Below are 27,060 nucleotides of genomic sequence, written 5' to 3'. Positions count from 1 at the left end.
CACAACAGCTCCGCGAAAACCGCCCTCAAACCTAGACCTTGTCACGGCTGTCCGAGTCAACTTGATGGCCGACCAGGACCTTTTCACTGTCTTTGAACACAAATCCAGGATGCCCAATTGTCAAGCAAAAGACTGCTGCAATCACCATACTGCGTGCAAGACGTCATCAGCACAGTGTCAGAGAGAGAGAGAGAGAGAGAGAGAAGGCAATGAAGTGAAGACTAAACTCACATTCCTTCCAATCCGATAAACATCGGTTCATCGCGTATAAGATCGCCACTATACCCATCACGCAGCTCTGCTAGTCGATATGAGCAGCGAGCCAGAATGAGCAGTATAGCTAGCGCAAGAAACGCGAAGAACAGTTTCGGACGTCGTCCTAGCTTGATGCCTTCGCCAGAACGGTAGATATCGGAACGGTAATATCGGATCAAATAATCGGCAAACAGTCCGCAGAACGCTACCATGGCGAAAACTTGCAGACTGAGGCCGACAAGCGCCATATAGACTCCCGTGTCACTCGTGCCAGCCGATGCGGTCGATAGTGCACCACCTGCTGCTTGGAGGACCAAACACACCAGGTCGGTAGGGATGAATATCCAGTAGAAGAGGTTTGGTGGAAATCGTGAGAGCGATGGCGCAAAGTACTTTATTCTGCAATAAGACGTGTTAGACATGACTTCGAATCCATAAAGGTTTCCTGGGGAGGGGGGGCGGGGGGGGGCTTACGACGAGGCGAGTGTGACATAGATGGCAGCGGAGTAATATACCGGGCCACTCGTTACGCATACTGCCACGACCATCAACAACACATCCAGGCAGTCCCACGAATTCGATTCAACTCACTGATTTGGATCATAAAGGCCGCGAAATTGAAGGGATTGTAGTACATGGCAATTCGGCCGGCGTAGCCCAGGACAGCATTCGCGGCGCCTATGAGCATGGAATACATGAAAACTTGAGTCTTCCATCTCATACCCAAATAACCGTGTACGATGGCTGATATAACGTAGAGACCTAGAAAGGTGCCATTGGCGGCTAAGCTCGGTCGGTAGCCATACACACTTATCTCTACCGGACATATATCAAGTGTGCAGTTGGAACCAGGTCCGAAAACCTTGATATAAGGCGGTAGGCCATTCGTTGTTGCCGACATTATATTATGGTGAGGTTGCTTGAATACCACGTAGTTCGAAGCAGATGAGAATGTAGTAGTTTATGCAGAGGATGTTGAGGTTGTAATGCGTGACATAAGCTGGTAAGTCCGTGCCCTATGCTCAATAAATCTCATTAGTCGTGTCGCTCCTCAGATCTTTTCGATGCCAGATATATATACGACGGCCAAGCTCCCAAACATGCAGGCAAATCCAATCTCAGCCATGAGGCTGAGCTGCGGTGGTTCGTAGTAAACTCACCATCACGTTTCGCAGGAAATTATGGTATGATCCACGGAACAAATTATGATCTGTTACACCTAAGAACCCAATAACACAGGTATGTTTCGACTACGCCTCGCCAGGATCTCGCACTCGCAATCGCTTATTCCCGCAGCCACTGTGTCGCATAATGCTTGGCGGCTTGGTGAGATGCCATAGTGTGACGCTGCAGATATGATTTGTTGCGCTGAACAAGCCAATAATCAACTAGACCCAAAACAGGTCTTTAAGCGAATGCGACCAGGGCCACTATCAATATGGCGTCAGTGATGAACAACGTATATCGGGCTGAAGCGTTATATAAAGCAGGAGGCAACAACTTCATTGACGTAGTTCGAAGTGGGATCATCTAGACGCACCGAATCTGAACATTCTTCGATTATTTAATCATGCATTTCGATTGGCATGATGTCATAATTATCAGTGTATTTGGATTGGCATAGTTATTTAAACTACTATTGTCGTGACGAATAGCATTAGCGTCTTCTGCTTGCCAGCTTATCAGGCTTACGCCACTTATGTAGCATGCACCCTACAATGGCAGATAGTAAAGACTCTATCTCCTGATTTTGGCTTTGCTTCTATAATCTCTCATCCGAAACGCTTGCGACAGATCTCGTTAAGTCATCATGACTCTCACCACATTCAACGACACATTCTGTAACGATAGAGGTTTGGTCCGTGACGAAGGTTCACTGCTGGGCGAGTGCTCTAAGAGTACCTTCTTCTGCTCAGGGGCAGCACATTTCAGCGTCGTGATTCATATCCTCCTGGTCCTCCTGGATACGTTGCTAGTGTACATGCTAGTCGTGTCCTCGATCGGCCACAACGCATTCATCGTACACCAAGTTGGTGGCCGTATAAGGCACCGGATGGAATCTTGTGGCGGTTGTAGCACGAAGATTGAATTTTGGTGAAGCAATCGTTGGCAAGCACGTCACCATACAAGCTACCGCATTCAGGCTTGATTTAGTGATCAATCGTATAGAAGGCAACGATATTCTCACAACAACACTTTACATTACTTGTAATTTTGCATGCTTTCTCAGCAGCTAACACCAAAAGAAGAAAGTTCATTAGCAAAACATAATGAATAGGTCTGCCGATGGCGATGGCGGTGTGACTATTCTCGCCCTGGTTCAAGGAGGCCGGGAGGCAGTGGGAAGATTTTGAACTTTCGTTTAAGACTATTACTGGTGGCCTTGAGGCACTTGGCGACCTCGGCGCCAAACCCATGGAGCCCCACCAGGACGAAGCTGCAATTCAGTATGAAAAACAGCACCTGAAGGCACACTCGAGCGGAAACACTGGAACTCCTGTCAAGACTGAGTCCATTGTCCCCTGAACCATCACTCATTTCTGGGACCTCATCAAACGCAGAACTTCCTCCGGAATCACCAGGAACGTGTGATTGATACCAAAATTGCTGCTCCAATACGACCATGTACATACAGTCACAGACAGTGTATGTTAGACGATTTCCGTGCAAACAGATGTGCTTGCTGTCTAAGTATCGAGGAAATGCCATCTAACGTTTCAGCCAGTAGTCTGGTAGAGCACGCAATCGCTATTTTATCGGGTTTCCCTCTAATCGCGGTTAGACAATGAGTCTTCGCCGGTACAAAATCAAACACAACGACTGCATGTAACCGAAGTTGTCGGAGTACGCTGTTAGCTGCAGTGTTTGTAAAGCTAGCAACAGTTATGCAATAAAATCTATCCCGTCACCGAAAGCTTGGAGAACATGAGATTAGTCAAAATAAGCTCATAAACTGTTAACCTACGGGTGCAAGTGAGCTTGGTTGGCTCTTGCAATGCCCTGCTTCGGAGGTAAACACGCTTTCGATTCTATCCAATGCGGTTATACCGCTGAGATAATTCTTCCCCTTGACTTTCGTCCATAAGCCTTTCGCCTTTCGTTTCAGTCCGTCGTGCTAGCAGATCCCTCCCGGCAGCCACGGCTACAGATATTAACCCAGGCATGTCTGATCCCGGTCCGTCGATGATAGCGGCAGGATGTGCAATATTATACACTGCGATGGCAAGTACCATGGGTGTAGCCTCGAGGACATAAAAATATGCTTCCTGTCTCGTTATAGAATTATCCGTACTTCCGGAAGAGAACTCGACCAAACGGTAGATGATGCGCACAGTTATCATAGACAGTGAGAAATACAATGCAAATAGTACTCTCAACGCGGCTATGCGATCTACCACGGTTTTTTTGGTTTTGTTGATCTCTAGCTGGAATTTTATTGCAAGGCAGAGAAACCCAACGATGAATATCTCCTGCATCCCAATACCGCCCATATAGATATGGATAGCCCTGAGCTGGACTTCAGCGGAGGATGTTGGACCGGACATACTCCCTCCCACGAGTTGGACGACAAAGGACACAAAATCCAAGGCGACAAAGGCGGCTGCTAATACATATGCCGGTATGCGAAACAGGGAGCGAGTCGGGAGCAGAAAAAAGTGGACCATGCGGCCGAGAGTTATATAGGCGAAGGCATTTACCCCTAGGCAGAGATTAGAGCTCCACTCGTGTTTGTACCTCCATCAATGCTGGGCAGTTGCTTACAAAGTGGCGCCAACAAAATAAAGATCTGGAAAACCAAGTAGACCCCGTCACTCTGCTGAAACTTTGCGCTAATCGCACGGAACGTAAAGGCGATCAGCTCCCAGATGCTAGCCATGATAATGACCCAACACCACCCCTGTAGAGCATCAGCCTGAGCTCAAGCCATTCTGGGTGCATGAACATGGAGGACGTACTGACCTTTTTGTAGTGTACAGCCTGCCAAATATGCACAATAGTCAAGGCTGTGAAGAGGGCTGCAAAAACCACCGCAGCAATGAAAGAGGGATAATATTCCCATAATGCCCCGCATGTTCCAGGAGGTACGTAACCGTTGGCATCCGGTATGATGGTCTGTATGCAAGTTGGAATTACAATGTCGATGGTGTTGGCTGGGATAGTCACATGGTCGTTGGTTACGCCTGGCTCGATGTTCCGCAGCGTAGTCATGAAGGTGCCAGTCGGCATCGCAGATGTAGTGGTTACGGTTGCGGCTGTAGCTACTCGTGGAAGCAGTGCAGTGGGATCAGGGGCATGAGTAGTTGGAGCAGCGAGCACCAGGCCACCACATATGGGTAAGGTAGTCCAGTGAACCAACATTGTGGAATCGAAAGCGGGTATAACTGTTGACTTTTGGGGATGAGTATGATGAATCGCTTTTAAGGTTATGATTCGAGTTCCTGCTCTCGATCTTAAATACAAAATCTAGAACCTGAGTGGGCGGTTATGGTAGAAATGCACTGCCTGTCTGAGGTTCCGAGCACACCAATCACAACAAACCGTAAAGCTGCTGCAGTAGTCCCACTTATCATCTCGGGCTTAGCGCAGAACGTATGAATCAATATACTTGCCATCATATCATCCGGTACATCACAACAAAGTGCTGGAGGTTGCCATGTCAATGACTTGTCCATTCGTTAGCCACGCTAAAAGATTATGCGAGTATAGTAGTATCGTATTCCAAAGATTCAAGATACTTGTTTTTCCAACCCAGATTTCTCACGCTGGTATCATAACACTGACAGGAACGTGCGTGCCGTGAGGGCTTCAAACAGCACCGATAACTCGCTGGCTTAGCTTTTTAATTTTCCTTTCAAATTATTTTCTTTCCTTTATTTGTTAGTCGGGGTCAACTAGCCGTGAGCGGCTCATCCCTGTTCACGATACCATCACCGCTAGGGTCTTTCATTAAGAAGCAGATCATTTGGCGCTCCATATCGATACCCTCCACGCCAGACAATGGTCCAGACTCCAGGTGCATGATTGAGTCTCTGATACGTTTTTCTTCTGGAGGCAAGCTCACATCATGCTGGATTTTGTCCAGTTGCATATGCAAGTCCAGTTTCAGATCATGTTCAATCTCAATCGTGCGTTGCCCCAACGCAAACAAGACAGACGTGTCCCAGCAATGCTCCCTCGGTGGTGAAATTTCCTTCATCAATGTCAGAGCAGTGATCCGAAGCTTTAAGCACCGGCACTTGATTACAACAAACGCCAGAAACGGGCCGAATCCTATTTCAAATGCGACTCTGGGTTGTCGGTGCTTGTTGGCTGCGTCTATGAGAACTGTGGCGTCATTTGCAAGGTCTACAATAGTGCGGAATTTGTCCAAATGCGTGTCGTATATTGACTCTTCCTTCGAAAAGCACGTGTCCAGCCAAATTTTGCAGGTGAGCCAGCGAATCTCCAGCATGCGCATAAATTTGTTATCGCGCAGTGTTGAGGCTTTGTGTGTCTTGTAGAAATGAAATGCCACAAACCAGCTGTCTAGAGACGAATCGATGACTTGCCGGTCCTTCATAATGCCGAAGTTTTGTGTTGGTAACGGTAGCAAACCCAGGCGGTATGTGTCTGCAGAGCGCACAAACCGAACAGTCCGTGCAATTAATGGATTCAACGCCATGTGTGCATCTGCAAGAGTGCTGAAGGACGTCTTTGCATCCATCGACGGGTATTCCAGAGAAGGAAACGTGTCGGGACTAGCGCCAAAGAAGTAGGGGAAGACGCTCAAACGACAGAATAATGGTCTCATATATTCTCGTACAAATTCTGTTTCGGTGGGCGCGCGGTTGAGCATGTGTATCCCATGTCGACAGTGGTCAATGGCACGCTTATGATCTCCGCGCATAAACTCAATGCAGACGAACAGCATACACACCACCAGAATTGTATGCTGATCGCTGGCTGCTCGTAAGTGTATGATAGCCTCGTTATAGTGCCGCATAACAAAGGCTTCCTCCTGCGTTACGTGAGGAAATCCTGCCCAATCTTTGTGGAAGGATTGGTACAAGGAACTGATTGCTAGCACGGCGTGCTTCGCCGCTGCTTCTCGGGAAGACACCTGAACGACGATGTTGGCCCACAAATAAGTATCCAGCGGACCGGCAAGGGAAGGGGCAACCACCTGTCGGAAATAGGACAGGATATGTGACTCGGCACTTGTTGTTGTTTGTATGGCATCCAAGCTTGGTTGTATCAAATGCGACCAGGAGTATGTGCCAAGAGGCGGTGGGACGTAACCGTCGCACTTGCGGCCCGTACTTGAGCAGCGCAAGCACTGTGGACGTCGTTCATCACATTTGACCTTGCGGATTCTGACCGTACCCATTTCAGTCAGTTATGCCATGGTTGCTGCTTAGAGTAAAGACAAGCTTACTTGCAAGTGGTACACCCTGTCTTGACTTTCTGAATACCCTTCCGTGCCATCACTGTCAGAACTGCGGATTGGAATATGGGATACGGTCTCCGCCACCAAAGACACCAAAAAGGAACAATCAGAGGTCGCCAACGTGCAGCAGCAAGGTGTTGAGCTCGGCCCCATCAGTCACGTAACGGCCATGTCGGATGCCATGATTATAGAACGTCCTACAGAGCTAGGACCAACAAAGCCTAGCCCAGGGGTACGGCGGGGCGTTTGCGAGCTGTCCAATAGGAGCCTGATCTGGGGAGTTTATGGGGCAATTTAGTAGGCGGCTGCCTAACCAGGTCCCTCCCGCACTTTTCGCACCACAATGTCACGGTCACGAGAACACGAAGACTTTGCTTGCTGTTTACCCCCTGTGTTGCGAAAAATAAGGAAGCTAAAGAATGAGGAGGCTTTATCGTGGAATACGCAAAGATCCGCGACCACGTATCCTTCCCCCGCCCCGTGGTCGATCTTCACTAGTCTAGCTCTTGACCCTAGCCGTCGTATCTAGCTTATTAATACGTGACATTTTTTGACGGATTATATATTTCAAATGGAAATATGAAGTAACAAAATGAGAACAGATTCATGTATGTTTTATTTTTTCAAATCTCGTGATTATGAAGTTATAGAACAAGCACATAGTGATTTCGAAACTAAGTGCAACCCAATACCTGTTAAAACTGGTAGGACCACTATCAAGGCGAATAGCGTTATAACGTCGCTAACCAGTATGCTATGTGTTTTGTGCATCGACCTCAGAAGACCTTTAATTAGCCGATGAATTCTTTGACTTCTCGGAATATCCAATGGCGCGCTTCCCATAGTCTCTTCAAAATATGCCTCGCCCGTGATCCACGGATGCAAACAAACCGCAACCACACTCAATCTCTCATCTGGTGAATACTTGAGCATCTTCTGTAGAAGATCTCCCAGACTCAGTGACTCTCCTCGTGAATATGTCCATTCTGATGTGATCTCCTCAGTATCATCTGTCTTTCCAACTACGGTCGCTCTTTGCTGCCCTACAGTGGCCGAGAACATCTGGGGATAACCCTTTTCTGATTTGATTTCTTCTTGGTGAATTCTTAGCGTCTTTGCAGAACATGTCGCAGGTCCATTGTCGTCTTCAGGGGAGCTATCCCTGCGGCGACTACTAGGCAGCCTATTCCACACGCCTCGATATACCTCAGGCAATGGGCCCAGTAACAGCTCGATTGAATGGACGATTTGTGTGAAGAGTGCCCCAGAGATATAACTGTTGCCGAGCAATACCTCGTCACTCCTCACCTGGTATATAGTGCACGCCAACGACCAGATGTCGGTGCTTAGGCCTGGGTTTTGGTTGAATAATATCTCAGGGGCGGCATAGGCAAGAGGTATACCACTTCCTTCCTTCAATGTATCAATTAAAAAGGATTCCCCGAAATCGATAAGCGCTATGTCATCTGTAATTAGATTGTTTCGTCCGTGGAAAGAACTGGGCGCTACGCAGTACTCTGGAGCTATAGGTCGAGGATCGACACCAGACACGGTCTCAACTTCGATTTTGTCGGGCTCTCCCAATATCTCAAGTACCTCATTTTTGCTAAGTTTATTCAACACTTCCTGATTAAGCTTCATCAAGATGTTGGCCGGTTTGAGGTCATTATGGCATATGCCTTTCTCGTGGAGGAAGCGAATAGCTTCTGCGATCTGTTTGCAAACGACCCTGGACCTTGTACCGGTCTCTGGGGCTAGTCGATTGAGTGAACCACGCCAGATGTCTACTGACGGTCCGAGAACAGGCATAATAAAACATAGATGTATGCCGTTGGGACCATCAATCCAGAAATCTTCCAATGGTAATGCTATGTGATTCGCTTCTATCTCCTTAAGAGAAGAAGTCTTCCTTAGATGAATCAAGACCTTCGTGTCACCGCCACTGGTTGATGGCAGCGCTGCGAGGACTTTTACGGCACTCCATCTGGAGAGCTTTTGATCCCAACATAGCCATACGCTGCCATAGCCTCCGTTCCCCAGCTTGTGAACAACTTCAAACCGGCCATCCAGAATGTCTCCGAGGTGGACTGGATGGAAGCCGCCCTTGTTGTATTTTGACGGGTCCTCAGTGCCGTATTCGGCAAATGTCGGATCGTATGGATACTCTTGCATTCGCGATACTTGCTGAGCCTGCATCATAAGTACTCCAGTAGAAATTCCGGCAACTCATATGATGAATAAGCGTACTACCAAATGTGACAGTGTCCTGGAATGGGCTGTCTACCCCGTAAATGTGTGGTGCAACCTCAGAGCCATAAAGCCACATGCCAAACGAGTTAGGCCACTTTATATTTGTCTCATGTGAGTTATTGCTGGTCTGAATGTGTTTCGTCAGACAGCTAGTGCCATAGAAATATCCTTGTTAAGAGCAGAGACAATGAGAAGCAACTCCTTGCCAGCTGGTTGCGGTAGACAATGAAAATGCATTTAAATCAAGTACATATCTACATATTCATATTCATTGTTTCAATCAGCGTACATCGTGCAATGGAAAAGTGAGGCAACCATCGTGGAGTATCGTGGTGGAGCGTGGTGCAGGCATTCTCTACTTGAGGCTATAAAACGATTGCATGGAACAGAATAGGATAAGTATGGAATTCAACTGGCATAATTTGGAGTTTTATTGAAACTCACTGGCATACCATTGACCAACATGATATTCCGAGGGTATCTTTTAATGGCCAACACTTTAGTGATCAAACCAAAATTTCTGCGAGTCAACATAGGATACATATAACGGGTTAATTTTGTTTTTGTGGCTTTTTCTTCTGCATATCAATAAATATAATTACGCGATTTATACTTGGCGTTGTATGAGAACTAGTACCGGTAGTCCTTCTGATACGAGGAAAAGATGGTCGTCATAACCGAGAATATTGTCAAAGCGACTGTCAAAGAAATCATTATCAAAGAAGCTTTTAATATGCGTGCAAGTGATATTTAGTCATTCTTCAAGTCTCTCTTATCCTAGATAGACATTTATTCTCTCCGGCCACGCCATAAGAGAACCGATATTATCCATATTATGAAACTAGGATATATGTGCCACGGAAAGCATTGTCATTGATTATTAAATTTAGATTGAAATGGGAAGAATATCTAAGACCAGAAAAGAATCCATTTCATGGGTTCCGTCGATGCGGCACGGGCCTGGAGCACCTTTGGCAGGTATTGGACACAGCGATCGGGCGGTGAAGATGCAGGAGCGGTTCGCGATAGGGCCTTTATATGCAGATCATGGTCATCCTGAGGTATTCCCCCTAGTAAAGTCCAAGGAACACTTCACCTCGCAGTTCTGATTGTTCACCAGGTCCGATGGCTTTGCAGGCCGCCGCATCCAAGGCAACGGGATACTGTTGCCCATATCGTCAGAGAGGAAACCAGGAAGTGTCGCTTAAGTGTAGCATGGATTATGTACGCGAAATGGTTTATTTTAGAACATCAATCGATACTAACTAAACCACAGGGGCGGTCTTCACTCTGAGGCGACGACTAGATGGGTGAGGACCGAGACAGGCGCAGTACGAGAGATGGCGGATGACGACGAGCACGTAACCGTTCGTATGTGTGACGATAAGGGTACATGCTACTTACATGGTCACCTCTACATATTCACCACAGTAGAACAAGTTGCTGCTGGCTGGCGTGGTGAGAAAAAGCCTACGGCAGTTGCCAAGAGACTCATGTCTGAGAATGAAAGGACTTATGTCGGAGGTCAACCCAGCCACATTTGGGTATGGGGATCTTATGAACCAATATCTCAGGAGTGGCCGCGCAAAGGGCCTGTATTACCTGTGCATCCTTTCGTCCGAAAGCCGCAGTACGAATACCTCGATGAACAGCCACAGCAGGAGTTGCGGTCGTATTTCTATCAAGAAGCCACTAGGGCTTGATTTAGTACCCTGGTAATTAGAAAAGTGTGTCGTATAGAACAATGATTAGAGCAAACTACACAAGACGCTATGTAACACGGTCATGTAGAGTCTGTAAGGGGTCACAAATTCAATTATTGTTGGCCCTGGAGAAGGAAGACCTCTCTCCAGCGTACACTATCTATGACACCCTTTCTGCAGCCGCATCGGCTAGTTTACACGACTTTACGAGCAACAATCTTTTCCGATTGATGCGGCAGTCCAGAGCTTGGATCGACCACCTTCGAGACAGTCATTCCTCAGGACCTAGATAGTCGATGCTGTGATCCCGGGGCCTTAAGTTAGATTAGTTTAAGTTGTTTGAGTAGAGAACTTTGCCAATTCGAGAGTTCAGAAGTCTTAGTACTCAACGCTCCATGATGCGTTCTCTAGAATCGGATAGCTCTTCTATTTGGCTCACAACCCATCTCTTTCGCGAAAAATAATCTCAGGTATTCAGAAGATGAGTCAGGAGCGAAATGAGACCCTAGGACCCATGGCCTTCTCGTCTGATTTGGTGAGTGGCACAGCTGGTACTCCTAAGAAACTGAATACAGGATTGGGTATGAATCACGACACATCTATCCACCCCATTTCTGTGAGTCAGCGGCAGTCATACATGGGGCATTGTCACGTTCCATGGTGTTCGCGAAGTAGCGACAGTTTTGCAGGAAGAGTTACATAGGTCACCCCCAAAATCTCGAGTGCGCTTTGTTGCGAGGCCCAGAACCCGGGTCAGGTGCGGTGGAGGCATTGTCACATTCTATGGTATCCGAACTATTATCAAAGTCGTGAAGGCCAACGCTCTGAAGATTATAGTGCGTTTTGCTGCAAGGTCTGATTCTTTTCCACTTAGGAATCCTTAGACGAACATACGAGGTGCAATCCAAGCCGCTTGCAATGGGATCGAAGATCCACCAGAGTCTAGCACGGGGATCGGGACTGGTCTCCAAAAAGGGGTAAGACGAGCGCCATCAAGCTCCGAGTCATTCGCCTACAACGCTGCATGAGATCACAGTGCCAGCGCATGCCAGCGCATGCCATCGAGCACAGGAGCACGAATGCTGGGAAGACCTTCTCAAGTGTTCAGCAGTCGTTCATATGAATGGTCGAAAGAATATGCGATAGTCCAAAGTTGTGATGAGCAGAAAATAACTGCATGGCAAATATTCAGTATGGCCCCGCCAGATTGACAGCCTGTTCGCCTGGCTAGTTCGGTAGGTGCCACCAGAAATCGATACGCGAGGCAGCCTTGAACTCAGCGCATGGCCGTGCAATAAGTAGTTCATTGGCAGTTTCCCATGCAAGGTCTAATACGGCATAAACCTGTGGTGCAAAGTTCCCGTTCTCAATGGGGCAACGACGGGACAGGCCTCCCATAATAATGTCCTGACTACTTGCCATGGAACTTGTGTGATTGTGCCAAACTCATAATCATTGGCATCTTGTAGGATCAATAACATAGATACAGGAGTCGAAATGTCGACAACACTTATGGAGATCCCGCTTGGTCTCAGTCAATTCTACGGGACAAGCGCACACAAAGAGTACGTTCTTCATGTATAGGCCATGCATTTCTGGGATGTGTGACAGTCTTGCCTGATTCGGAGTTGCATCATACTCATGGGAGACAATTGTTCAAGCGTAGCCGCCGAATCTTTTGAAAATCCAGAAGATCTATTGAGTCTCAAGCCGTCATGATATAATTCATTGTTGGTAAAATAATGGCCAAGTGAGAGTATATATGTTGAAATGACAGTGGGTGGTCAAGCTATGAGTGGATGACATGGCAGGCCCCGCTATTGCGTCGCGACGCGACGCAATAGCTGGGCGTGAAATTGTCCTACTTTGTTTAAAAGCGCCTGTATTGGCGATTGTCAGTGTCATTGCGAATGATACTCCATCCATAACGTCACCATTTCCAGACTTTTCCTTACTGTACCATTGCAACGGCATGTCTAAATCCTGTCAAGAACCAGAGTCAGCTAGAGCTTAAAACATCACTAAGATTGCGCGTGCAGACCACAGGCAGGTAAATCTCTACAACGCTTAGCTTGTTCCAAGGCATCCTATCAAATGACCAAGGTAGTAGTTGCCTAACTAAGGAATAGAAAAATGGTATCAAGAGCACAAATTAATGAGTGCAGAGAATTTGAGCATGAAGAGTAGTGTGCAAAGCTGGAACAATCCCATTAACTTAGTTCTACGGGCTTGTATACAAAGTTCAGAGTGCCAAACGCGCTAGTAGAGATGTGGGGCGCCTAGACCACAATAAGCGCAACCATAACAAATACGAAATTGCTTTGCAATGGTTTCCATAAATTGGACTGCACATGTTCACTGAACATCTTTAGTTCCGACTTTGAATAGATGTTGATAAACATACAGTAATCCCAAGTGTACATCTGTGAGTTTGAATAATGTATATGTCTTGTTGAATAGAGGCGGTGCTTTGCGGCATCTCTAGTAAGGGAACACTACCCCTATATTTACTATTGTGCCAGCCTATGCCTGAGCTGATTGTAAAATAAACGTTTTTATGTTGTAGTATCGAGTTATCAGATGATCTAAGAGTGTGCAATGTGCACAAAAACAGGCGCTGATATGGATAAAAATGCAAAAGTAGAACAGGAAAGCTGGGAATTGAACCTGACCCGATTTGAACGGATGACCTTCTGGAACTTCCTAGATCTTGAAGATTCAAGATCAACTGGAATCAGACGCGCTACCGCTGCGCCACAAGTCCTGTTTGCTGTTGAAAAAAGCCCTGTTATCGTTGTATAAGATCTCTGTGTCGTGGGGTATGAGGGAATATCGGCATGAACCCTGGTGTGGACCATCACGTAAAGTGGACCACCAGCCACCAGCAAACCCCGCAGAAGCAGCACTAGGCACTGCTGAGAGCACATTTCTCTCACTGTCTCTTCAACAACGTGGCAGAGCGTTGTTCTACGGCGGTGACGCGTCTGATTCCAGTTGACCTTGGATCTTGTTGATCCAGAAAGTTCCATAAGGCCATCTGTTCAATAGGTGGCCGGCATAGTGAACACAGCAATACGCTATGGCCCTATGCTAGCTTCATTTAATAATAGCGTAGTTAGATGTCGTTGATTCTGCTTGAGCTGTGATACATAGCAACACCCCAGCAAGATATAGTTATCCCTCACCCAAACCCTCATTTTCAACGTGACATACAAGTTCGGTTACTTGGCTTGAATCTACCCAGATCAGCTCTCAGAGTTTACAGGTAAACACGATTTCCCTATTCGTCTCTTGTCCAATGATTGATAGTGTTCAAGCACAAGGACACGGTCGCAAAGGTGGATGGTTGGCCCCCTTACAATACGGCACGCCCCTATTCGCGGTAACATAGTACAGCCACCTGGCCTTCTCGGCCACTTTTTCATCTTGCCATGGACCATTTGCTAAGCTACACCGAAGTCACAAACTCGAGTTATTTGTTATATGTAGGGGTCTCAAAGGATCTTGATAGTTATATCCTGTCATGATGTACTTAGTGCGAATATAATTTCCTTTCGTATCGAGTTAATCGCAAACGCAACAACCGATTGTTCTGCACTAATCTAGTGAACACCAACGATTATCAGATTAATATGGCACTCAGTTTAGCCCCAAATCCAAAGGTGACGCGGCTCGAGTATTCACTGGAAGAGAGGCAGAGCGTGGCCCGTATTTGCTCGCATCCCTGGCTCGTCAGTATAAGAAAGAATATCTCGGATATGTACCGGTCGTCGGTAGCTGAGGCAAAAGCCGGCTGACTTACAACACAGCAGTATTGTGACAGTGGTCGTCTGGGTGTGTTGACGACCGTTCAGATTGACGAACTTTTCTGAATGGAAGCTTGATGGCAAGGATATTCGCACAAGCCCATGTCCACGAGAATCCGCTATACAAAATCATATCATGGGAGTTCCATTCGTAAAGCATTATAGTCATCGGCAGCTTTTCGAGCTCACCAGTTGTCTCACTTCGTGAAAGATGAGGCCACTTAGAAATTGGTAGAAGCTGATGGCACTGAAACAGATGAAGACATTGCATCTAGAGTTTCCTAAATCGCTAGGTCAATCTTCAATGAAATCAGTGTAAGCATCGTGGTTGTGGGAATGAAGCCAGACCATAACAATGGCAGGTGCTGGAAAGCAGGCAGGCGCGGCTCCGACTTCAACGGAAGATGGCATGGACAGCCGCTATATGATCAAACCAACTTCACAAGGCATGAAATCATTATCGGCGTAATCAAAATGTGACAATAATCGAAACACTGTTAGGGCAGAAAAGCAACATCTTGAACTTGGGAAACGCAATCTGTTGCGATCATCTTGATACAGCCATGGCGATGTAGTGAAGCGACACACGTAAGGGCTATGACGTACGAATAGCCTTAGAGCTTCGTGTTCTCGGTTTTCTAACATATACCATGGTCTATCTATAGCTTGCGCCGAGCAAACCGGCGGTTACGGAAGGGTGGTGGCACAGTTTCAAGTTGATCAGCCAATATTTGCGTCTCTACCTCCCTTCCAACATCTCCATCATCAGGGATGCCGACATCCTCTGCTCTCTGGAAGAAGCCTTTCCTGTTTGCTTCACGAATGGTCTGGTAAAAGATTCGGGCCATCTTTGCATAGCCTACGTCATCCGGGTGTGTACCATCAGGCGTGATATCTGGCGGATGCGGCCGCTCCAGGGTGTCACCCTCTGGCACATAATGGTCATGCATCTCTGCCAATACAACCGGTCTGCCTTGCTCGCTTAGCGCCTTGTACAGCTCTCTGATCTGCTGGTTCAGATACAAGATGCACGGCTCAACATCTGGAACGGTGTTGGTCAACAAGGTCGACATCATGACAGTACCCCTCGGCGACTCCTGTAACAGGTAATTGATGAAGTCGTTCAGTCGGACGTTGTAGTTCGGCAGGTCGTAATGCTGCAGGCAGTCATTCGACCCGACATTCATTATGAATAGATTGGGTTTTGTGCCAGGGACGCTGTGCGTAGCCCACTCGTGTACTTGGTCGACCCTGTTTCCTCCATGTGCCTCAACGTCGTTGTCCTTCATCTCGCCGACTCTTTCAGACCCAACCATGTTCACCATGTTGCCGACAGAGACCAGCTTGTCGCGCAGTGGCTGGCGAAAACCCACGGTGCCATTTGATAGATCGCCTCGACATACGGACGCGCCCAGCGTCATAATCCGCAAGGGAATGCCATTTGCAACTGGCTTTTCGGAGCCGTCGCCGTAGTACTTATAGATCCATTGGGTGTCGAAGCCGACGGTCTCGGGCAGGGCAGTAGCTGGCAGCAATTGCGGTTAGCAAAGACTGCTACCGTCGTAGTGCGGCAGTTGAGCGGCGCAGCGCTTCCTTCAATGACAAAAACAGGGCCATTGCGTTCGGTAGGGGTAGGGATAAAGGGCGAGGCACTCACCAAGCAACAGCAGCGAGAAACAAGCGGCAGCGAACAGAATGAACATGTACTTTCTCGCCAAACCCGGAATGTGCATCCCCCAGGAGCTTGCGATGCTCCTCGTCGCCCCCATCATGAAAACATCTGGTCTGGAATGGGAGTCGAAGGTCAACTTGGAATTATCTCGCCAGCTGGGGAGGCTCAAAGTTGTAGTCCACCACCATATTTTAGGTCATCTTGGCGAACCCGATCTAAGGCAAACTAAAATAAGTGACTTGGAGTGGTAATTCTGACGCGTAGGCCTGTGGATGACGCCTGTGAGATGGTCCATCAAACAAGCAGGATCATCATCGCAGATCTCCATTCCACCCCGGAAAGCGACCCCCGCGCAGCCTCTGATACGCCAAGAACGGCACCCAAGATCCATCACCCCCACTAACATAAAACTTCACCAGTTGCCAATTTAGTGCGCTGCGCAGAACATTGGGCACTTCGGGAAGGCAATGAAACGCATCCAGTATATTGGCTGTATGGAAGTGAGCTTGGCTACCTATGTACCTCCCTTTTTGATGAAATAATGTCTCCCTCTTGGCTTATAATTTCCATTGAATGTTAGACAATCAGTATAGAGGTTGTCATTACGAACACATCTGAAAAGGTTCATCATTTGAGCTGGGTAGCTAGCTCTGAATGCGTCTGGATGCGAGTTATCGCAACATACCACCAAGTCTCTTCGACAGCCAGCAATCGTAGATAGGTATTAGCACACTGCACAGTGTGTTCCAATGCAAAAAACATAGATTATCTCATATCTCATGCTCAAGTACACCCACCCGACCACACTCAAAGGAACTCTTGAACCTCACCCAGTTTTGCGAGCTAACACAGTGAACGAATACTCCGACTTCAGGTCGTAAGATTCTCGCGGATCCTCCAAATCAGCATTCCTCCCCGCCCCAAACAAGAAGCTGTACGCCCTGTAATGAGCAAGCTGCGTTGGCTTATGCGGTGGTAAACATGCCTCCCGGTCTGCCCATTGAAAGATGCGCGAACGTGCGATGTTGCTGAACGAGGTAGGGCATTTCTCATCGTCACACCACATACAAGGCTGTTGCCAAAAAAGAATTTGGGCCGCACTGCCCCCCACCACTTGCCATGGCACCAATTGAACAGCATATCAGTGTAAAACACCACAGTACGCCGACCAAGTCGGCGATCAAGGCTACCAGGAAGTTTTCAGACGACGAGGGCATACAATATTCGAATCGCCGGCTGTTCAGATACTACGGAGTCCCGGAACGTAGTGGCCGCCGGGGTTGACTTCAATGGTTCCTGGCGTACGGTACAACAAGCTCTCGGCGATAAGGATTGGAGGAAGTGTACAACGTGTGTAAAAGGATGGGTATCCGAAGCCTACGCCAAAGCCCGTAAACAGGCTGCTACAGAAGACTTCTAACGACGACCTGAACCAGAGCACTGGGACTCTATCCGGTTTAGCGACGAAACTCACTTTTGTCTCGGGCCGGAGGGAAAACACAAGGTTATTCGCAAGCCTGGTGAGCGCGAATGCCCTGATTGTATCCAACGCTGTGCTATACCAACGGTAGAGGACCAATTCCGGTGCCACGCTTGGGGGGCTATAGGATACAATTTCAAAAGTGAACTGATTTGGTACGACGTTGGTAACAAAAATAGTACAATTACTATGAGAGCCTATATCGACCAAATACTTGACCCCGTCGTTAAGCCTTGGCTAAACCGTGGTGATCAGTTTATTCTAGAAGAAGACGGCGCCCCGGCCACGGTAAAGCAGAAAATAAAAATATAGTACGGCAATGGAAAGAAAATAATGGTCTAGAATACTATTTCAATACGGTTTCTAGCCCGGACCAATCGCCGATAGAAAACGCGTGGCGAGCTCCTAAAGCCTATGTACGGGAACACGCTATTTGGGAAGGGCTTTCTCAAGATTCAATTAATTCTTGGGTTCATGGGATGCCACAGCGATTACGGGACGTAATTACAGCTGAAGGGCAATTTACAGGATATTAGCTACATGTAGTGGTGTAGAGGGGTGCGGCATTGCTTTTGTCAAACCGTTGCATAATACCTCGAGTTGCCTCCTCTCTACACAGGTATGATCTGGGGTCCAGTGTGTTGAGCCAGCATAGATCACTGGGCCCCGTTGCTGGTTTACGTAGCCTCAAGCTTATGTAGATAGTTGCCCAAGATATGGAAGTAAGCTGCTTGCATACTTCTTGCATATGGTAAAGTCGGACCGTGCCGCGGTTGACGAGAGCACCTGAGAACATCCTGGCTGGTGGTCGGGTAAGTGTTGTTCAAGATCCTGCTGTTCAAGCTTGGAGTCTCGTTGGTCTTACGGTATACGGGATTACCAAAAAGGCTGCGAATCAACGAAAAGATTTGTCCGGTCAGAATTTGATTCAATACGCACATATGATATGTGACGTCGGGGTCTAGACTGTGAAGAAAACGTCGAGGTGAAAAGAAAAAGGACTGGAAGGCCGCGCGACGCCATGTATTATTTAGATGAGTGCTAGTAACTATATCATACCATTACTACTTTGTCCGCGATAGAACTCAAGCCTGAAACCCATCAACTACACGTGTTTTGCACAGGCTTATTAAAAAGGGGAAACATCTGTTTTGCTAATCTGGTCCGAGGTTTTCCTAGAGTGAAGTCCGAGCAAGTTAGATCGTGACCAATTCTTGTCAGAACTTTATTCAAAAACTTGCGCTACCTTCAATATGAGTCGTGTGACTTGAACCGACCCTGAAAGAGTTTCCAAGGAATGTTTCGTCAAGTACAGGATAGCAGCTGATGAAAAAGAATATCTATTATCGCTTCTAAATCTACGGGTGCAACGGTACCATAACAGTGGAATGCGACACGTTAAAGCTAATCACCGCATGCCAAAGGTTTAATTGGTGGAGCAAAAACTCCACCCCTTATTGGCCCTATTAGGCCTCCCCTTTCTCTTGGGTCTTTTTCTTTCTCACGTCCGTCCAGCCCATCCCAAAGGCTGAAAACAAGCCTACGAAGGAGATGGCAATAAGCAGATAAAACACCTTGTTGAAAGAGTTGGAAAAGGCGAGCAACAAACCGTCAAGCTCTTCGCCACCAGCTGGCACCAAAGCCCTCACAGCACCCGCGCTAGCTCCAGCGGCGAGAGCAGCCTCAGGAGAGACCGAGGGCGCATGTGTTTGCACCTCGGATACAAGACTCTGCGTGAAGATGACTGAGCCGACCACAACGAAGACGGCGCCCGAGAAGTTCTGGCAGAAGATCAGGAATGCCACACCTACAGGTATCTGATGAGGTGAGAGCACGTTCTGGACCGCGATAAGGCCCTGGACAGTGGTGTTAGCACGCTCCTGTTCTCGTGCACTTTTGGAAATAGGGAAAGGAATCTTGGTCTGGGATGAGCAATACATACCAACTGCATTCCTAGACCTCTTCCACCACCAAGCAGGATCTGGTAACCCACCCACCTCGCCGTCGAAGTCCACGGAGTGTATGTTGTGATGAGTCCATTACCCACCGCACTGATCGCGGCGCTGAGCACCGCAAAAGGGAGGTAGTACCCGACCCTCTGTATGAGCGCGCCACCTACAATGACCATGAGCAGTTGACTCAATATGCTGGGCAGGAGGTCGACGCCGCTCATGGCCGGTCCTTCCCCTTTGACGGCTTGGAAGTAGACTGGGAAGTATTGTGCTGCGGTGAAGATGAGGGCCATCAGCGACATGCCGTTGACAGCGCTGCTCCACACCACGCGTTTCCTCACGAGCGACCCGGGGACCATGGCACGATCACCCATGTGGCGCTCCCACAACACGAAAACGATTGCGGCTGCGCCAGCACCGACGAAGAGTCCGATGATGACGGAGTTGGACCAGGCGTACTCGTTCCCACCCCACTGAAGGGCAAGGAGGAACATGATGGCCGCTGGTGCGAACAGTACAAACCCCGGAAGATCAAGCTCCGGGATTGTTTTGCGCACGAGCGATAGCGAGAAGGGCTCCTTGACTGTCAAATCTGGAGTCTGCACGATGACCAGAAGCAAGCCCGTCAGGCCACCGATGGGCAGATTGATAAAAAAACCTAGGTGAACATTGTAAGCCCCTTTTCCAACCACGTTCGGTTCGAAAAGTAACTTACACCATCTCCAGGTAGCATATTGCGTCAAGGCACCACCAATCAAAGGCCCACATATGAGGCCTAGCTGCGCGAATCCCATGAGTATTCCAGTGTAGACTATCACCCCTGAATCAGCTTATATTACAGTACAAAACATAGACTATTGAAGGACTTACGAGGCCGTTTCTGTAATGGTACCGCCCCAGCTATGATAGTCATGCCCCCATTCATCAGACCGGAGCCGCCGACACCAGCTATCGCGCGCCCGCCGATCAACAAAGACGATGACCTTGCCAAGCCGCAAACTAGAGATCCAAGCTCAAACATAATGAAAAAGACCAAAAACACCCACTGCGTTGAAGTCAGCGACATTTTCAGATCTTCAAGGACGACTTACCTTTGCTTTGAAATGGGTATAAAATTTTCCGGTGAGCGGCTGTAGTGATGCACTGAAAGCAGGCATCAGCGCAAATGAACACGAGCAATCAGAAAGTGCTGGCCACCTCTTACCTAGCCAGTTGGTATGCTGCAGTATACCACCCGATATCCGGGAGGGAGTTGAACTCGGCCGTGATACTTGGTATGGCCTGTCCGCAACCAATTAGTGCATCTAGTCATGCACGCAGTTCCCTGCCGGACAAAAACTCCCATCCACTCACCGTGCTTATGATACTCGTATCCAGCAACATTAAGAAACACGTCAGCGTCAAGCTCCCCATGACGAGCGCCAGCTTGAGCCCGGTGATGTATTCCGTGTTCTCCTCCTCCGCGCCCAGTCCGCCCTGCACCTTCAGGTCGGTCGCGGATGCATCCGCCTCCGTGGTATCATCACCGCTCGACGTTCCCGCAGTCTTCGCCTCCCGCACATCTTGTTGTTGTTCTCCTCCCCCCTTCTCCTCGCTGTGCGACTTGACTTCGGCCGCCAAGGCCGGCTCCTCGCCCCGGGCCCGCGCTGTCGCCAGGTCCGTCTCCATCTGGTGTAGCAGTGATACAATCGAGGGGGGGTTGGGAAGATGCAAACTTTGTTCTTCTCAAGGAAGAATTTCCACCACCACCAAAAAGGCTCCCTCCCGGTATGTATGTGTGTGTGGGGGGGAAAGTGATTCACTGCTTGATGTTGTGAAATGTAGTACTAAAAAAATATTTACATGCAAATGTCATACAGAGGTACAAAACAACTACCGGCCGTTTTGAGTTTGAGTTCGGGCTAGTCGCCGTGTTATGATTTCTTTTATCTTTCTGTCGTTTTTCTGAGACTCCCACCAACAAATTAAAATTCATCACATTGTTTACTGATGCGCGGGGTGTTTGGAAATTGGGTCCCCAAACCCGAATCCCGCCGCAAGCTGCGCAATGCTGTTGAGCGGCACAGCAAATAGCAATGGGGAATCTGACTGAGGTCGTAAGTACTCAAAGAATTTTTCAACTGGAACGGTCACATTGCTAGGCCCTGTTGTGATGAGAAAGTAAGACGGACGGATTGACGGTCTTGGGTCGCCGAAAATCGTTTCTCAAGATGCTGGGCAAGCGATTTACGATTGGGGCTGTCATGTCACCTATCAGATCATACTTAAGATATAGCCCTATTCTCCATGTGTCTGGTGCCGCACAAGCCGATGAGGCGTGGCGAAATTGATCACGCCAAGTTCACGATATGCTCTTTTGTTCATATTACTCCGTGTCCTGACCCACACTGGCTTGTATTTGTAACATCATACACAGGGCTGGATCTGGCAAACAGTTGGTCTAGCTCCCTTCCCACGATGCAAACATATCTGTCAACCACGTGTCATCGGCAAAATCCATCAGCATAGGGTCGGTCTGCACATTTGTACTCTGTACACCAATAGTACTACTAATAGTCTGCGCTTCTGTCTGCGCAGCAGTCACGGCACCGATCGCTTCCAGGTTCGCCGTCCACGACGGGATAGTCATTCTGAGTGCGAACGCGGCCTTGGTGAACAGACTCCCGTCCGAGCCGTTCACGCCAAAGTTACCCATCTCGTGGGCCTGGTCCATCTTCACGGCCGTCTGCTCAAGGTAGTATATGATGTCGGCGGTTTGTCTGACCATGCTCCGATCCCAACCTGGGTCGTCGAGTAGCGATAGCCGATAGAGCACTTGAGAGCTGTGTGCGTACTCGATCAGGAGCCAAAACGGCAACCCTAGATACCCTGTGGCGTCGATCGAGATGAAAGTTTCGAGGAACGTCTTGGCGGACTCGACTGCTGCTTGTAGATACTCCCTTCTCTTGTACTCGTGTGATTTGTATGGCGGTGACGACGGCGGTTGATACATGGCCAGCTCGTAGATGAGGACTTCGGTACTGCACATCTGGGCTTTGACGAAAGCTGCGGAGGGTCAGCAGTGTGAGGATACTTGGGAAGAGAAAAGCGATGTACTGACGGTTTCCTAGTATATCCGCTGTAAAGGTGCTTTTGACTTCTTGCAGTGACCCTAGCAGTGCCTTTATGCAGAACATCGACGGCGGAGTCGGGTCCAAGTCATCCATCCTTGATGTGAGGCGCGTTGCATCATCAACAATGATCATCATTCGGATCAGGGCTACCAGTACCCTATCATATGGAGCTTCCGGAGTTTCCCAAAGGTGTGTCAAGGAGTCTTCTAGGTTAGGCCTCCACCGAGCGGCCTCAAATCTCATATAACAGGATGTGCTGGCAACGTTTAGTATCAACTGCAGGGTAGACATCAAGGCGTTCTTACATTGAAGTGGTGAAGAAACATCCCAGCAATGCCCGTCTTTCCTCATTTGTGCGGGTTTTCGACGTAGGGGCCAGGGCCACGGGCGGCTTTGGGAAGGCATACAGCTTGAAGCAATTCATCCCGGGGAGATTGGTTAAATCATTGCGTGCCTTCCTATCCAGTCGAAGATCGAAGACAATTGTGGAAGCCAAACTTGACATGGCACACATGTACGGTCTACCTTGAGCGAAACATGGCGACCTGTTATGCAAGTCAGCATATCAATATATGAATAGCAATGACGCTATAGAATGGATAATGCAGGAACAAGACGGGAGAGTATCAGGACGGCACGGGCAGATCGGCAGGAGATTGTGTGAATGGGATGCACAACTCGATGTAATGAGACGGGAGACCAGGCGGATAAGATGGGGATCCGGTCACATACGCTGCCAAGTAGGTCAACAAGCCTAGTAGCAGATCAACACTACGCTCAAACTCAACATATATCTGTTTTGCTAGTATCTCTCGAATGTGAGCTCCGAGAGCATGCTGCTCGGTCATTGACTTAGTGCACACAGCTCTAATAACGAGCCAGAAGAATGGCCGTGTTTGCTGAAGATGCTGTGCGGTTGTCGTACCAGGGATGTACAAGAACGGAAGGCTTTTCATATGAAACCTTCGAAACCTTAGTAGAAGCTGCTCTTCTTCGGCTGGCGGAAGATCATATTGTGGCAATGAGGCCGCCGAAGTGTCTGGTGTGGAGGATGTTGTCGCTGAAGGTGTCCTCGCCACTGTTACGAAAAGTAAGTCAGCTGGTATTACATCCCTAGCTGCCAGATGGAGTATTTGTTAGGGAGAGTGTAAGTTGTTTTTAAGGGAGCGCCCAGAACCAACTCTATACGACTATTTAAGAGTGTATAGAAACAGGAACTATCCCAAGCGTTTCGAACTTACTTTGTTCCAGAAATGGATTGATTGTAGCTAGACTCTCCTTGGCAGAGACATCACCAGAAGGCTGCAGACCACTTGTTGCAGCTTGACGTACCGCATTCGATTTCCAGACCTTAGGTATCCAGGGGTGAGCTGGAGTATCTGGGCAAGCCTCGGCTGAATCTGGCACGACCTCAGGTCGCTTTTGTGCGTTTTGTGACTGTAGCAGTGTGACCAGATCATCTAGTCTTTCCTCCAACCTTGCCCGCTTGGTGGAAGGCGTGGAAGGTTTGCTGCCCTGGCGCTTTCTGACAGCTGTGGACGGAGTACAGTCTTTGTCCAGTCGGTGACATCTAGAGCTGTCAATTGCTATTACGCTGATCCAGTGGCAGACATGCCCTCACCTCTCACATCGCTCTCCGGCCCGCGATATGCATCGGGTCTTCGCCTTGGAGCAGTTGGCGCACGCATGTCCGTAAGGGGCAGATGTGCCGGTAGCGGCAGTGTGGGCCGTCTCCATACCTACCGCTCAATATTTCTATAGTACTACAGGGGCTACTCGAGTCTCGGGATTGAGTACGGTTGACTCTTGGCGGCGTTTGGTTTGGCGTTTTCAATCCCGAGCTCTATGGTAGTGTTCGACTACGATCCACTAATCAATAAGTGTGACACGATGCATGCGAGAGCAATCAAGAATTGAAAGCCGATGAGCATCGGGGGAGAAGAGAGATCAAGAGCTTCCCGAAACCCGAGAGGGTCACTGCGTGAGTATAGGTCGGGTTTCGGCGCACGGAAAGCACAATCTCCGTATGTCAGCTTACCCCAAGGCAGTTAGTCGGTGTCTGCCGGACACGGGATTGGTAGCTCCGATGTTATGCTGCAAACCTTACTATGCATAATTAACTTATTAAGTCGGTCCACTAACAAATCCATAGGACTATGTGCGCGATACAGAAAATGCTCATCACATCATACCGTCAAGCTTCGCGAGGGCTGGGGGCCGTGAGATAATTGAATTACGGAAAAGTCACAGACCGCAGTCGTACGAAAAATGTATCTGGTCATGGTTTTTATTTTATTTATTTTTTATTCTTCTGTGCATAATCATCCAAGCATTAGATCTATCTCTTCAGAGGCATCGCGTCTCCAGGCTGTTTTCAAGACGCGTCCCAGACCCTGACGATAAGCGACTCCATTCCTCCACTTGATCCACATAACATACACGACTGCATGTTCGGGCTCGCGTTGAGCGAAAGTCTTGACAGGAACAGCCACTTCTGGCATTGGCGCTAACTTGAAACCAAAATCCCCCCAACAGCTCACTGTCTTATCGCCAAGTACAGCACCTTCGGCAATCTCTACAAGCTCAAAAGTCTCGTCATTAACAGGCCGGTTGATATAATCGATGGTTATATTTGCCCTATTGTAATAGTAGTGTGCCGCGTGGAAGAAGGAAGCCGTGTTCAGCATTAGAGCGCCCATGACTTGGCCGTCATGGTCTAGCAACTCGATCTGATCACATATAGTACTCTCGCAGATCTGAAATGGCCGCTTCCAGTTTGACATGAAGAAACCCCTTTGGGTTTTCCCGTACAGCATGCCGGACGCGATAACGCTCCCGGGCTGCGAGGAAAGAGGAATTGGATACCGAGACTCTGCGCTCTCATATCGCGAATGCACATATGAGGATGAATGCCTAGGCCAGAAGTTGCGCAGTTCCCAATCTTCGGGGGTGTCGTATGTCAATAATCTCTTCGGTCGGTATTTCAAGGATGAGGGCTGAATGCTGGCCGTCCCCCCATTAGTGTCGAAGTACCGCCATTGAACTGTCGGCCTGACTTGCCATATGTGGCGGTCTTTGCGAGGATGGGGTAAGATGTGAAGGTGACTGAAATGCGCCTCCCAGGATTTGATATCGAGTGCTCCCTCCCAGCCGGCCCAGGACCAGCTTGGTAAAGGCCGTTCATGGTCCAGATTGTCCTTCTTCAGCCGCTTTTTGAGTGGTTCCTGCGGCTGCCACAGAAGTGACTCAAGGAAGAACATCTGTGGCAAACCAGATATGAAACCTCCATCATAGGAGTACTTCCACACAGCTAACAGGCTCGAGATTGCATTTAAGGCTTCGTCTGGGTCACTGAACTCTCTTAGGCTATAATCATAAATGGCAGCCATGTATTGCCGAATGTCTGGCCACACAGAGATTTTCGGCTGAATAGAATGTTGGTGGATCTTGAAGACGCTGTTCAAGAATGTCTCGTTCCACGACGCTCGAGGGCACTCCCAAAGCACAGTTTGATTATGGAACATGATGGTTCGTCTGGAGAAGACCATCTCTTGAAAGGTCCAACCTCTGGAATACCACTTGGCCGCTTTGGCCTTGAGAGACTTGTCCACACTCTTTGCAGATGCTTTGCCCAGGTATCGAGACTCAGTCACCCCGCGAATTCCTCGCAGGCCATGCTCAGCATCCCATCCATCTGCGGCGATGATGGTGACATAAGCGTTGGCATAGATCCATGCCATGGCGTGTATCTGCTTTTGCTTGATTTTAGCATCGTCCTGTACTATACAGAGAGCGTCGACCCAAAGGAAATGGATCCCCAGAAGTTCCAACAGGCCGATGACGTGACGTATAGTTTTCGGAATTTTGACCTGTAATGACTTGAGCGACCCCGGCTCCAGGAACGTCCCAAGGTTCGATGTGGTTGTCTGAGTGACGCTGACCTTGCCCCAGACATAGCTTAAGGCGGCGTACTGGTCACCTGGGCCGGCGGGTACAAGACATGCTCGCTTGATGTCAACGAGCCACTGAGGGCGCGTCTCGACAGTGTCATCTGGGGCCAATGCATCGCGGCATTGGTGCCCGTGGTTGTGATCACAAGTCCACAGCCAGTCTTTCAAGGTCTCTACGTCTATCCACGATGGGTCAAGGTTCGCAAAAGCTAATTGGGTCTTGTAGAGGTCGACCGCGGCTTTATCGATTATCGTCTTCATCTGAAATCTTTGAGCTCATGCTGGCAATTGATTGAAGCATTGGTAGACGCGAGGACCAGTGGATCCTATGATAATAAATTGCGAAAGCCATATCAAACAACGGTAAAATAAGCTTAAAAAGGGTCCCTAATATATAAGAATGATTTGGGTAGGAGTCTAGAAGTCTAGGAGTACGCATGAGGAATACGTAA

General features: G+C 48.5%; 9 protein-coding genes and 1 non-coding gene across 10 annotated transcripts; 1 reads left to right on the top strand and 9 right to left on the bottom strand.

The window, feature by feature from the left end:
* Positions 1-31: 31 nt before the first annotated feature.
* On the bottom strand, positions 32-1,156 carry BKA67DRAFT_533550 (parasitic phase-specific protein PSP-1; the record flags this gene model as incomplete). The annotated part of the gene is made up of 4 exons (XM_046099719.1): positions 32-149; positions 232-654; positions 730-790; positions 847-1,156. The coding sequence occupies 4 exons, from the start codon at positions 1,154-1,156 to the stop codon at positions 32-34; spliced, it is 912 nt and encodes a 303-aa protein (XP_045962631.1).
* Positions 1,157-3,284: 2,128 nt separating this feature from the next.
* Positions 3,285-4,614, bottom strand: BKA67DRAFT_656589 (RTA1 like protein-domain-containing protein; the record flags this gene model as incomplete). The annotated part of the gene is made up of 3 exons (XM_046106967.1): positions 3,285-3,955; positions 4,018-4,153; positions 4,216-4,614. 3 exons carry the CDS (start codon positions 4,612-4,614, stop codon positions 3,285-3,287), a joined length of 1,206 nt encoding a protein of 401 aa, XP_045962630.1.
* Positions 4,615-5,104: 490 nt separating this feature from the next.
* BKA67DRAFT_635666 (C6 zinc finger protein) lies at positions 5,105-6,851 on the bottom strand. Its single transcript, XM_046105661.1, has 2 exons — positions 6,671-6,851; positions 5,105-6,608 (listed from the first exon to the last, which is right to left on the bottom strand). Exons 1-2 carry the CDS (start codon positions 6,718-6,720, stop codon positions 5,144-5,146), a joined length of 1,515 nt encoding a protein of 504 aa, XP_045962629.1. The 5' UTR covers positions 6,721-6,851; the 3' UTR covers positions 5,105-5,143.
* Positions 6,852-7,377: 526 nt separating this feature from the next.
* BKA67DRAFT_533547 (kinase-like domain-containing protein) lies at positions 7,378-8,878 on the bottom strand (the record flags this gene model as incomplete). The annotated part of the gene is made up of 2 exons (XM_046099718.1): positions 7,378-7,395; positions 7,430-8,878. 2 exons carry the CDS (start codon positions 8,876-8,878, stop codon positions 7,378-7,380), a joined length of 1,467 nt encoding a protein of 488 aa, XP_045962628.1.
* Positions 8,879-9,828: 950 nt separating this feature from the next.
* BKA67DRAFT_533546 (uncharacterized protein) lies at positions 9,829-10,635 on the top strand (the record flags this gene model as incomplete). The annotated part of the gene is made up of 4 exons (XM_046099717.1): positions 9,829-9,993; positions 10,053-10,156; positions 10,209-10,303; positions 10,364-10,635. The coding sequence occupies 4 exons, from the start codon at positions 9,829-9,831 to the stop codon at positions 10,633-10,635; spliced, it is 636 nt and encodes a 211-aa protein (XP_045962627.1).
* A 2,662-nt stretch (positions 10,636-13,297) lies between these two features.
* On the bottom strand, positions 13,298-13,399 carry BKA67DRAFT_t50. The gene has a single exon. It is a non-coding gene; the product is annotated as a tRNA-Trp (tRNA).
* A 1,519-nt stretch (positions 13,400-14,918) lies between these two features.
* On the bottom strand, positions 14,919-16,406 carry BKA67DRAFT_557955 (SGNH hydrolase-type esterase domain-containing protein). Its single transcript, XM_046102293.1, has 2 exons — positions 16,099-16,406; positions 14,919-15,966 (listed from the first exon to the last, which is right to left on the bottom strand). The coding sequence occupies exons 1-2, from the start codon at positions 16,211-16,213 to the stop codon at positions 15,101-15,103; spliced, it is 981 nt and encodes a 326-aa protein (XP_045962626.1). The 5' UTR covers positions 16,214-16,406; the 3' UTR covers positions 14,919-15,100.
* Positions 16,407-18,611: 2,205 nt separating this feature from the next.
* Positions 18,612-21,599, bottom strand: BKA67DRAFT_213435 (major facilitator superfamily domain-containing protein). The gene is made up of 7 exons (XM_046095512.1): positions 20,899-21,599; positions 20,750-20,826; positions 20,637-20,688; positions 20,416-20,590; positions 20,261-20,356; positions 19,536-20,203; positions 18,612-19,449 (listed from the first exon to the last, which is right to left on the bottom strand). Exons 1-7 carry the CDS (start codon positions 21,211-21,213, stop codon positions 19,060-19,062), a joined length of 1,773 nt encoding a protein of 590 aa, XP_045962625.1. The 5' UTR covers positions 21,214-21,599; the 3' UTR covers positions 18,612-19,059.
* Positions 21,600-21,985: 386 nt separating this feature from the next.
* On the bottom strand, positions 21,986-24,395 carry BKA67DRAFT_656584 (uncharacterized protein; the record flags this gene model as incomplete). The annotated part of the gene is made up of 6 exons (XM_046106966.1): positions 21,986-22,590; positions 22,646-22,914; positions 22,964-23,203; positions 23,391-23,736; positions 23,900-24,228; positions 24,280-24,395. 6 exons carry the CDS (start codon positions 24,393-24,395, stop codon positions 21,986-21,988), a joined length of 1,905 nt encoding a protein of 634 aa, XP_045962624.1.
* Positions 24,396-24,979: 584 nt separating this feature from the next.
* BKA67DRAFT_533542 (heterokaryon incompatibility protein-domain-containing protein) lies at positions 24,980-26,869 on the bottom strand (the record flags this gene model as incomplete). The annotated part of the gene is made up of 1 exon (XM_046099716.1): positions 24,980-26,869. One exon carries the CDS (start codon positions 26,867-26,869, stop codon positions 24,980-24,982), a length of 1,890 nt encoding a protein of 629 aa, XP_045962623.1.
* Positions 26,870-27,060: the final 191 nt, after the last annotated feature.

Source organism: Truncatella angustata (genome assembly GCF_020726525.1).
Source record: "Truncatella angustata strain MPI-SDFR-AT-0073 chromosome Unknown BKA67scaffold_2, whole genome shotgun sequence".
Classification (NCBI taxonomy): Eukaryota; Fungi; Ascomycota; class Sordariomycetes; order Amphisphaeriales; family Sporocadaceae; genus Truncatella; species Truncatella angustata.
The sequence above is the reverse complement of the archived record's forward strand: the minus strand, read 5'-3'. Positions and strand labels throughout refer to the sequence as shown.